The sequence below is a fragment of the Gracilinanus agilis genome, chromosome 1, assembly GCF_016433145.1.
Source record: "Gracilinanus agilis isolate LMUSP501 chromosome 1, AgileGrace, whole genome shotgun sequence".
Lineage (NCBI taxonomy): Eukaryota > Metazoa > Chordata > Mammalia > Didelphimorphia > Didelphidae > Gracilinanus > Gracilinanus agilis.
The window spans coordinates 782609906-782622133 of NC_058130.1; the positions used below are offsets into that span (position 1 = coordinate 782609906).

Sequence of the window (12228 nt, forward strand, 5' to 3'; positions counted from 1 at the left end):
TTTCTAATAACACATTTTAAAACAATAAACAATGATGTTCAAAAAATCATATACTTGTTACAACTTTTAAACCTTGGCTAAGGGTTTCTCAACAAATTCTGTTACTGCTTCCATATAAAAACCTGATATTAAAAAAAAACAAAAAACTTATGGTCTAAATTATCCTCAAGAATTCTAGACCCTTCTGATAAAAGAGGCTAAAACATAGACTAATATATATATAAAAAAATAAGACAACAATTCTTCACAATAAAATATATAAAGCTTATCCTTTAAGACAACAATTCTTTAAAATAAATACATAAAAACCTTACCATTTATACAGAAGGGTACTAAGCATCTAAAGTAAATTTTTAAAAGACCTCTCATAAAATTACAATTTAAATCTCAAGGCAGGCACCAAACTCTCCAAAGATGAACAAAATTAAGGCGATTTATAACTAAAAATGTGTAACTTTCAAATGGTATGAGAACATAGCATTGTTGTTGATTACAGTAAAAATGAAACCTGAAATAAATTAGGAAATATAATGAGTATCAGATAACAAGCTGGTTAAAACCTCTTACCAGTTCTAATAGATTTATCTCATTATTTGGGAGTTACAATAAAATCACAAACAGAATTAATCTAGCAACCACAAACTTCATTAACTTAAAATGATTCAGTGCAACAGGAAAATCAACGAAATAAGCAAGATTAATTTACAAAACTAATTAGCAAAATACAGTAAGATACAGTCTCTCTAAAACAGAAATAAAACTCATTCAGTTCCGAGGTTTAAAAGTTCACCCCTTGTTCAATTTAAGGTTCTTTTGATTGAGTTCTGCTGAGTTTAAGGAGTTTTTTTAATAATCAGTCTTTGCTCTCAGTTCAAAGTTCTTTGCAGGTATGGGGGTGAATAGGCCATGCGGCCCGATTAAGGGTAAACGCTAGGTCCACGTGGTGTCGTGTCATGGGCTCAGGGCTAGAGAAAAACTTAAAGTCAGTTTTGTAGAAAATACCACGTGTAGAGCTTGTGGGGATGGGGGTTGCCTAAATTAGGTCTTTAGGGAAACACATGGAGGTCTAGAATGCAGGCCATTACCAAGGGAGGGTAGTGGAAATATATTACCCAAGCCTAATGGCAGAAGTCTCCGAAAATCTCAACAAAACCAGCAGGTCATTGCTGTTGGGGCTCCAGGTTCTAGGACTTAGCAGGACTAGCAGCACCAGCGGCAGGATCGGAGAAGTGGTCTGGGACACTTGCAGGCTTGTGGCACGGCAGGAATGGAGATCAGGTCAGGAGTCAGGAGATCAGCGGCAGAGACACACTGGCTGGGCTCCGGCATTTTAATTTTAAAGCCAAAAGCCAGAATCGGCTGGCCTGACCTCCCAAGGTGGTTTGGGCTGGACTGGCTGGCTGAGTCCCACCTGAGGCAAAAACGTGCTGTTGCTTTTAGCAAAAGCATGGCAAGGAAAGCCACTTTCCTTTTTAAAAAAGGTGCTCAAAAGAGCTGAGCCAGGCCAAAAAGAAAGCATGGCTATTGTTAGGCTATCTGGAAGATTGAGAGTTCGAATTTCGACCTTCTGGTTTGCCAAACTGTTATGATTAAAAATGATGGTGGCCGAGATCAAAAGGGAGAATAGTATTTTAATAAAAGCCATGCTGATAGAGATAAACTGACCACGCACCTGTAAGAAAAACCTATTCCAACCTCACCTCAGCCATTTACCTTCTTCTCTCCTCGAGCTCAGGTAACTCAAGAGGAAGTTCCAAGTCACTCCCCCTACTTAAAACAGTCCCTCACCTTTAATACGTCATCCAAAACAGGAAACCCATGAAACCCGTTGGACCACGGGAAATGTAATTTTAAGGACCCCCACAGGTCCACAGAAGTTTGTCAAACACTATATTGAGGTTCAATCCTTCCAAATAGAACCCCAGGTGATTTTATATAACACAGGAACCAGGGCACAGTATTGATTCTAAGATGAATGGTAAGGATTAAAAAAAAAAAAGCTGTATTGTTGCATGAGTTCTTTAGTTTGCCTATCTTAACTGTATACTATGATTCGAACAATAGGAATTCTTCATCCACCTGGTTTTCCAAGTTGCTTGGACAGGTAGATAGGTAGGCCAAACTCTTTTGAATGATAATAGATCTCATTCAAGAGAAGCTAAAGTATTCTATGACTTGATGATGTGAGCACATGGGCATGTGAAAAAATGAGCATTAGGATAATTTACTGTTTATGGAGAATCCCCCCTCAACTTGGTCTCTGCCCTGGGTCTCCCCCATAATCATAGCAAACCCTTTGGACCAGCATTAGCCTTCCTCTTAATGCCTGAGGTGATACAGATTTTAGAGTTGGAAGGGACCTCAGCAGCCATCTATTCTAATGCATACAGGAAAGGAGATTCACCATAATATGTCTGACAAGTAACTAGCCACCTTTCACTTGAGGACTTCTGTTATATCCTTCAAGGAATCTTGTAGATTTTAAACAATCGTCTTATTTTTATTTACTCATTTTAATTTTATTTCATATTTTTTTCTGAATATACCTCCACTCGTTCCTCTGCCCATTCCCTTATCATAAAGACTAAAAAAGAAAGAGGAAAAAATAGTTAAAAAAGAATCATTCTTAACCTTTCGTATAATATATATATATATGTATGTATGTATGTATGTATGTATGTAAGTAATATTTCTCATTTGGATTCCTCCACCTTTACAATGAAGGAAGGGAGGTATGTTTTCTCTTCGCTGTATTTTTTTAGTCACCATGTATTTTCTTTGATCTCTTTACTTGTCTCTTTCAGTTCATATAAGTCTTCCTGTGCTTCTCTGAATTCTTCATATTTGTCATTTTTTAGAGCAAAGTATATTCCATTATAGGAATGTATCTTAGCCATTCCTTGATAGAATCTACTTTCTTTCTAATTCCTGGCCACCAGAAAAGTGCTGCTTTGAATATTTTCATGTATGTGCTTTCTCTCTGACTTTTCTTCTGATGTTGGTTTGAGCATCAGCATAAAAGCTTATTATAATGCATGAAGATAACATGTATATTTTATTGTTTTGTAGTCTTTATTGGTAGAGGAGATAGAAGATAAAACTAAGTGTAATGCAGGAAGAAATAGAGCCTTTACGTTTTTATTTCTTTCAGGTTGGGAGGACAGGCTTGAAATCGGACAGTCAATTCCAAAGCTGGACATTTCTCCGGATGAATTATGCCAGGAGAGCCTTGTAAGGGATGGTTCCCATGCCTCCAAGTTGAGACAAATCTGGGAGTGTGATGTCCAATTAGAGAGGCAACAGAGCAATGAGGAAAAATCTCATGAATGTAATGGATGTGACAAGGCCGTTAGCCAGGGGACACATCTTACCCAGGACGGGAGAGAAACTCATACTGGAGAGAAACCTTATGAATGTAAGGAATGTGGGAAGACCTTCTGCTGGAAGATAGACCTTATTCGGCATCAGACAATCCATTCTGGAGAAAGACCTTTTGAATGTAATGAATGTGGGAAGACCTTCCGCCTGACCACAGCTCTTAATCTCCATCGAAGAATTCATACCGGAGAGAAACCTTATGAATGTAGTGAATGTGGGAAGTTCTTTAGCCAGAGGACAAATTTTACACGACATCAGAGCATTCATACTGCACAAAAACCTTATCAATGTAATGAATGCGGTAAAACTTTCTCTCAAACCAAAGAACTTACTCGGCATCAAAAGATTCATTCTGGAGAGAAGCCTTATGAATGTAATGAATGTGGGAAAGCTTTCTTTCAGAAGAGAGACCTTGCCCGACATCAAAGTATTCATACTGGAGATAAACCTTATACTTGTAATCAGTGTGGCAAGGCATTCCGCCATAGGACAGTTCTCATTGGGCATCAGAGAGTTCACAGTGGAGAGAAGCCTTATGAATGTAATGAATGTGGGAAGACCTTCACTTGGAGAACATATCTTACCCGACACCAGAGAGTTCATACTGGAGAGAAACCCTTTAAATGTAATGAATGTGGCAAAGCCTTCTTTCAGAAAAAAGGACTTACTCGACATCAAAGGATTCATACAGGAGAGAAACCTTATGAATGTAAGGAGTGTGGGAAGGCTTTCTGCCGGAGCACAGACTTTACTCAGCATCAACGAGTTCATACTGGAGAGAAGCCTTTTGAATGTAAGGAGTGTGGGAAGGCCTTTAACAGGAGCACACACCTTACTCAGCATCAGCGAGTTCACACTGGAGACAAACCTTACCAATGCACACAGTGTAGGAAAGCCTTCTTTCACATAAAGGAACTTAGTCGACACCAGAGAATTCACACCGGAGAGAAACCTTATGAATGCACTGAATGTGGCAAGGCCTTTTTTGAGAAAAAAGAACTTACCCGGCATCAACAGATTCATACTGGAGAAAAACCTTATTTGTGTGTAGAATGTGGCAAGTCCTTCCTCAGGAAGACACATCTTCTTGTACATCAGAGAGTTCACACTGGAGAGAAACCTTACCAGTGCAATGAATGTGGGAAAGCCTTTTGTCAGAGCTCAGCTCTTAATCTCCATCAGAGAATTCACACAGGAGAGAAACCTTATGAATGTAACGAATGTGGGAAGACTTTCTGCCTGATCGCAGCTCTTAATCTCCATCGGAGAGTTCACACAGGAGAAAAACCTTATGAATGTAATGAATGTGGGAAATCCTTCATTAGGAAGACATACCTTACTAGACATGAGAGAGTTCATAATGGAGAGAAGCCTTACAAATGTAATAAATGTGAGAAGTCATTTAGCCGGAGGACAAACCTTAATAAACACCAGAAAGTTCACGCTTGAGAGTTTGACGAATTACAGTGGATAGGAAAGCCTCTTAGGAGTATGTTTTTATTTTTACATTAGAATGTTCATACGGGAGAGAAATCTTTTGACTGTATAATGAATGTGAGAATTTGACATCAGTCAATACTAGAGAGAAACCCTTAAAGTCTTCTGAAGATCATGTATGTTAGAAAGATTTTAGATTTTGTATACACTAAGCTAAAAATTAGTTCAAATAAATTTAGTTCAAATAAAAAATAGAATTCAAAGTAAAATGAAATCTCAAATTTTTCAGAGTGCCTGTTCTAAACTTTTTTGTCTCCTCAGGTCCTCAAGCGCCTCTCTTCTCCACTTCCCACGTTTATTTCAGGTGACAAGCTGTTTGGCAAATCCCACAAGTTCTCCGAAAGTTTGGTGAATTTTGTGGGCTCCCTCAGTTTCACAATAAATTCAGAGTCACAATCTGTTCTCTTTCCTCTTTTTATCACAAAGGAAGGTATTTTAGAGCCCAAATCTAGAGAGAGAGGATCTCGGGAATCATTTAGTCCAATCCTCATTTTTTTATTATTATTGAGGAAATGGACCCAGAAGTTTATGTAACTTTTTCAAGATCATACAATAAGTGACAAGTCAGGTTTCAACCCCAGGTCCTCTGACAGTCTTTGACCTTTTCCCTGGTACCACACAGCTCCTCCACTTTGGTTAGACTTTATTCTCTGCCTGTGCCCTTGATTAGATTCCTCCTTCATGGTCTAGCAATAATTTCTCATCATGCATCTTCAGCTTTTGTCCACTGACTCCTTGGCAACTGTTTTGAGCCATGTTTTTGTCCTGTTGTAGGATGTCCCGGTTCTGCCTTTTTTGGTTAACAAGTGATTACCTATAGTTGTTTGAATGAGAGGAAACTGTAGAATAGCTCACCCTTCCTCCACTTATTTCCTTTCTGAATAAGAATGCTTGGGTTGGGTGTGGGTGGGTATCCCCAAGATATCATATAGATTAGATTGACAGACCTCTGCTCGCTTACTGGCAGAGCTGCTAGCTTGCAAGGTCTATGAGTACAGGTAGATGCTGCTTCAAATCTTCCTTCTGAGTTGAGTAGAGATACTTCTCATTTTCCTCATCTTTTCCTCTGCTTCTTTCCAGACTCCTCCCTCCTGCCCCAACCTAAATCCCCTTTACCAATTCTGAAAATGTGATCAAATCAATGGCCATTGTTCTGGTATACAAGGGTCTGGCTGCTCCCCTCTAGCGCCACTCAACACTTCGGTAACCTCTATGGCTACTGCTTCCCTATATAGACTTTCTTAATATCTCCACTGGAATGTAAGCTTGATGAGGGCAGGGTCTCTTTGCTTTTCTATGTGTATCCCCAGGGCTTAGTATCATGCTTCGTATAGGATTTGCATTTTTTTAAAAAACCTTTGCCTTCTTAGAATCAATGTTGTGTGTTGGTTCTAAGGCAGAAAAGTGGTAAAGGGTAGGCAATGGGGGTTAAGTGGCTTGCCCAGGCTTACACAGGAAGTGTCTGAGGCCACATTTGAACCCAGGACTTCCTATTTCTATGCCTGCCCGTCTATCCACTGAGCCACCCAGCTGTCCCCATGATTAACGTTTAATAAATGCTTTTTTTTTCACTCATTCATTTCCCTGGAGGTAAAAATTCCCCAATGTCTGACATTTGGTTCTCTTATTCCATACATTCTGTTGAGACCCTCTGGTTAAGAAAACAACAATATTACTGAAAAACTTGCATAAAGAACCAAGATCATGGAAAAAGTCCAGAAAAGGGCTTGGCCAACAGGAGAGTGGCTCCATTCAATATGGTTATGATCAACCCCAAACCTTTCCAGCTTCAGCTACATCTTTTTTTTTGGGGGGGGGGATGTCTTTTTGCTCTAGGACTTTAAAAATTTTTAAACCCTTCGCTTCCTTCTAAGAATCAATACGAAGTATTGGTTCTAAGTGAGAAGAGTGGAAAGGGCTGGGCAGTTGGCGATTAGAGACTTGTCCAGGGTCACTCCTCTAGGAGGTCTCTGAGGCCAGATTTGGACCCGGGATTTCCCTGTTCAGGTCTGGCACTATCCACTGAGCCACATAGCTGCCCTAGTAATTCTCAACATACAACCTCCTAACAAATGACACTATAACAAAACTGAATGCTTCTGACAGTGTATTCAGCATTCTTTACCTACAGTCCCCCACCTCTACTCAAGGGAAGAAAGTGTCTGTTTGGTTGTTTTCTCCAAATTTTCTCACTTGCAAATTCTGTGTCAGAAGTATTCTATTTTAGGAAATGGCAGAGTGGTAGTCCTTGAAGAGAAGCCTCAGATATAACTGAAAAAGTCAGTTGAAAAAAATAAAACGACGTGGCCTCATGTAGTTGAAGGTTTGCAGGTTGCAGGGAATTTAGGATTCTAAAAGACAATTCCGATCATTATCCACAAGAATGAAAACTAAAAACCTTGCTTCAAGTAAATAAGAAGGGCAGGATATTTTGCCTTCAGAGTGCATAACCTGATGATGTCCTGAATGCTTACATATGCGGGAAGGTGGGGAGGCAGTAAGCATTTATATAGCACTTCCTATGTGCCAACCACTGTGCCAAATCCTTTTTTTGCAAATATCTCATTTTATCCTCACAATAACCCCTGCAAAGTAGGTGCTATTATAATCCCGATTTTATTATTTCCATTTTATAGTTGAGGAAACTGAGGCAGAGATTAAATGATGCCCACACAGTGTCAGATGAGATTTAACCGTGGGGCTTCTTAGCTCTAGGCCCAAGATTTATCTACTGCACCCCAGGAATCTGCATGAGTACAAAACACAAGTTGCCCTTCCTAAGGCCTAAGGTGAAAGAATGGAGGTCTAATATCCAGGTGACTAGAGGCAAACGTCAGAGGCAAGTATTTCCAAGAAGAAATGAATAAGATGAACTAGGAAATCCTATTCAATGTGTAGGAAAATATAAGTAATGGGGTCACCAGGGATATTAAAATCAACTATGAGGTTTGTGGGAACACTCTCTGGGATGTAAGAGAGACTATAACTAAACACTGAAGCCTTGTACAGCTACACCACTCCCAACTGGAAAAATAACAGCCAACTGTCACTCTGGCCAGAGGCCTTGAATTAGCTGACAAGGTAACAAGGTGAAATTGAGTTTTAATTAGAAACAACTAAAAGGAGGGATAGGAATGACTACTCTAAAATCTTAACACCTAATAACAAAACCCAAAGGGACAAGGAAGGACTTATTCACTACACTAATTTAAGCTATCTAACTAACAGGGCCCAAGGAGCTATCCTGGAGTCTCTGGGTTTCTGCCTCACACCTGGAACCTGCCAGGCTTGAGTACAGCTGGGGCTTTTGTGGCTTTGGGATTTCTCATTGCAATCCACTGATGATGTCTGGATGCCAGGAGCTACAGTTGTCTCAGGAACTAAGCAGTAAGGGTTTTGCTTGAAGCACTGTCCTCTTCTCTTGTTCTTTCCTTAAATGCCACACCACACAGGATCCCAGGGGAAAACAGGATGCAAGGTGTCCTTTGCTCTGAGTTCTCCCAGGCTGGCAACAGTTTTTGCCTACCACTAATGGAGTCCACACACAGCACAGAGATAGACTTCCTCCTCCTTCATTCCAACCTGGAATTCCCAGCTCCAGCTCCTTCCTGCTAGGTACTTCCTAATCAATATATAATCAATACCTAATAACTAGCTAATCTAATCTTACTCATAACAAATGCCAGGAAGTTGTAGGGTGGAACAGTGATGGTGAAGGTAGAGGACAAAAGGCACCACTGAGCAGTCACTTTGTCAATCAACCTCTTTCCAAACATTCCATGCTCTGCTTATAAAACTTGCCCTTACAATGGCAAACTTTAGCTTTATGACATTTCCTGCCCTCCTTATATGCTTGATGCAAGGTCTCTAGTTTTCATTCCTTTTTTAAAAATTAGATTTTATTTTATTTCCCCCCAGTTACATGTAAAAACAATTTCCAACATTTCCCAAAGAATACTGAGTCTTGAATTCTCTCAACTCCCTTTCCCTCTACACCCACATCCATGCTGAGAGGGTAAGCAATCTCATAGGTTTTACACGTGCAATCATGTAAAACATTTTCTGATATTAATCCTTTTATGGAAGGAAACAAAAATCAAGAAAAAAAGGGAAAAAGGTTTGCTTTGGGCTGGAATCAGATTCCATCAGTTTTTTTCTCTGGAAGCAGATGACATTTCTTATCACGAGTCCTTTGGGATTGTCTTGGATCATTGTATTGCTGAGAATAGATGCTATTTACAGTAGTTCATTGTATAGCATTCCTGGCCCTGTACAATGTTCTCCTGGTTCTGCTTATTTCACTCTGCTTCAGTTTCATGTAACTCTTTCCAGGTTTTTCGGAGCTTCTCCTGACTATCATTTCTTATAGCACAATAGTATTCCATTACAATCATGTACTAGAACTTAGCCATTGCCCAATTGATGAGCATCCTCTCACTTTCCAATTCTTTGCCCCCACAAAAAGAACGGCTTTGAGTATTTTTGTACAAACAAGTGTCCCCCCCCACCCCCACCACCTATTTAAAAAAATCTCTTTGGGATACAAATCTAGTAATGGGTATTGCTAAGTCAAAGGGTATGTACTATTGTATAGCCCTTTGAGCAAAGGTCCAAATTGCTCTTCTGAATGGTTGAATCATTTTGATGGTGGACACGGCGAAATTAGGGTCTTGTCCAAAGAACTGACAGCTCAGACTAACTCCATGTTGAGGGAATGAGCTTTATTATACATATATATGTATAACATATTAACATATATATGTATAATATATATGATATATCTGTATGTATATGTATAATATATTAATATAACACACACGTATATAAATTTATTTATATAATTAAACTTTATTAGTTACTAAGGAAGGGGTCATTTGTTTGGGCAGTTACAGCCTCGTCATACCCAAGGAATGATGTCACTCTACCCATGGTCCACTTTGGTGATTCACACTGTTTGCCCACTGAGAGGAAGCAACCACAATGTAAACGGGGTGCTAATAATACATTAAGCCCCCCCTCCAGGATAACTTTAGGTCAAATTTTGTTCTTTCTGTGCAGATTCTAAGGAAGGCAACGAGTGTGGAAATTAAGCATTGTTTGAAGCTAGTCCTGTGTGACTGGGGAAGTAAATCCCCTTAACCTAGGACCTGGGCTATATGATGTGAGAGGGTTTTTTGATCATTGTGGATCTGAGCAAGCCATTGCAAGCCATATGTCTTATCTGAAAGGTGGCTCCGTCCTAATCAGCGAGTTACTGTTTCTGTGTTTTTCAGATTATTCACAGCCATTTGGCAGGGCTTAGTGGGATGTTTCAGCCCACATTAAGTTCACAACTCCCCCAACAGTACATTCATGTCCCAGCTTTCCCACATCCCCTCGAAGTTTGGTCATTTTCCTCTTTTGTCATAATAGCCAACCGATGGGATAGGTGTGGGGTGGTTCCTCAGAGTTGTTTTAATTTGCATTTCTCTAACTAATCATGATTTAGAGCATTTTTTCACATGAGCAGAGAGCCTTAATTACTTTGTCTGAAAACTGCCTGGTCATATCCTTTGACCATTTATCAACTGTGGAATAACTTCTATTTTTTTTAACCCCTCACCTTCCATCTTAGAATCAATACTGTGTATTAGTTCCAAGGCAGAAGAGTGGTAAAGACTAGGCAATGGGGGTCAAGTGACTTGCCCAGGGTCACACAGCTAGGAAGTGTCTGAGGCCAGATTGGAATATTAGAACCTCCCATCTCTAGGCCTGACTCTCCATCCACTGAGCTACCCAGCTGCCCCCGACTTCTATTCTTATACATTCAACACATTTCTCTTTGTAATTAGGAAATGAGGCCTCTACTTATCATTCTTGCTGCTGGTGATCAGAGCTGCCAGCCTTTGGAATCCTAAGTTATTTGCAGGTTTCATTTCAACGGTGTGGAGTCATTTCATTTTATTCTTTGAATTGATTTTTCCAGTGATCAAACATTTATGAGTTTTCCACCCTCCTTTGTCTTCCCCCAATCAGGGATGGGGGGAAGCCAAACCCTTGTGACAGATATGCATAGTCAAGCAAATCAGATTCCCATATTGACCAAAAATGTGTTTTTGACAGTGCACATTTAGTCATTTGCCTCTGTTAGGCCGGTAACAAGTTTCATCTTTGGTCCTATGAGATATTTTCAGGCTCCCTTGGTGTTCCTGCATTTTCTCCAATCCGTCCTCCCCCCATTACTTTGAATTTACTTTGTTATAACATCAGAATAGGGACTTGGTGTCAGGAAGACCTGTGTTCAAATTCTGCCTGGGTTACTAGTTGTGTGATCACGGGCAAGTCATTTACCTTCCATTTGCCTCAATTTCCTCATCTGCAAAATCAGTGCAATAGAAATGCTAGCTGTTATTATTCCGTAATGTATCCCCCTACCGTTGGGGTGTTAGCAGGGGTTCCTACTATCCTTGCTGGCCAGTGAGGTAGAGAGTCCTGTGGCTATGTGGGTTTCTCTCAACAATCGTGTTTTTCAGCCTCTTTCTGTCTGGGCTGCATACTCCCCCCAGCCAGCTGCAGGTCCATTTCCACGACCCTCTCCAGCTGTGTACATACCGATACGATTATAGAACCAGAAAGGGGCCTCCAAGGCAACCTCCTCGGCTCCCAGTGGAACACGAGACGTTTGAGAGAAGGCTTCAGTTTATGAAATTTATTCTTGACATCCATCCCTGGCACCTGTACACAACGGATGCTTAATTAACATTTGATTGAATTGAATGCTAGAAATACTCACCGAGTCCCGTATAATTTCCATCTCAGCAGGGAAGTATGTGGTTATTCTAGGCTCTGAGTTTGAGAACTCCTGAGCAGGGCTAGTCCATCTATTTTTCCATTTTCCTCTTGAGCTGTTTTCTGAGGAATTTGTCCTTCCCTAGTAGAGAGGTGCATTGGACTGTTGGCAGTCAAATGGAAACTTCCCTTATTGTGGCCTCAGATGATGGACTCACGTCTTCCCTGTGTCCAAGAAACTGAGACCATCCCAGACATAAAGACCAAAACACACTCAGAAGCCAATACGGCTGCATCCACAGCCTCCAAGAAAAAGAAATTGCTCTCAAGCTCCCAAAGAATTAATGGAGGAGCTCAAAAAGAATTTAAAAAAGCAAATAACTTTCTATCTTGAGTTTCTCTTTCTGTTTCTTTTGTTTTTTTAATCATTTTTCTACCTTTTTCTTTTCTTTCAATTTTAAAAAAATATCTTAAAGTTGGACTCTGTGCTTGTGGTGAATGGATCACGGTTCCAAGCTTCAGGTTCTTTGTGTAGCTGCCTTCAGAGCTAGCTCCAGGGATCTATCTGCTTTCAGTTCTCCCAAG

At 40.2% G+C, this 12228-nt stretch overlaps 1 protein-coding gene across 1 annotated transcript; it reads left to right on the forward strand.

The window, feature by feature from the left end:
- The first annotated feature begins 1121 nt into the window (after nucleotides 1–1121).
- On the forward strand, nucleotides 1122–5253 carry LOC123230441 (zinc finger protein 883-like). Its single transcript, XM_044656602.1, has 2 exons — nucleotides 1122–1278; nucleotides 3152–5253. Exons 1-2 carry the CDS (start codon nucleotides 1122–1124, stop codon nucleotides 4825–4827), a joined length of 1833 nt encoding a protein of 610 aa, XP_044512537.1. The 3' UTR covers nucleotides 4828–5253.
- The last annotated feature ends 6975 nt before the right edge of the window (nucleotides 5254–12228 follow it).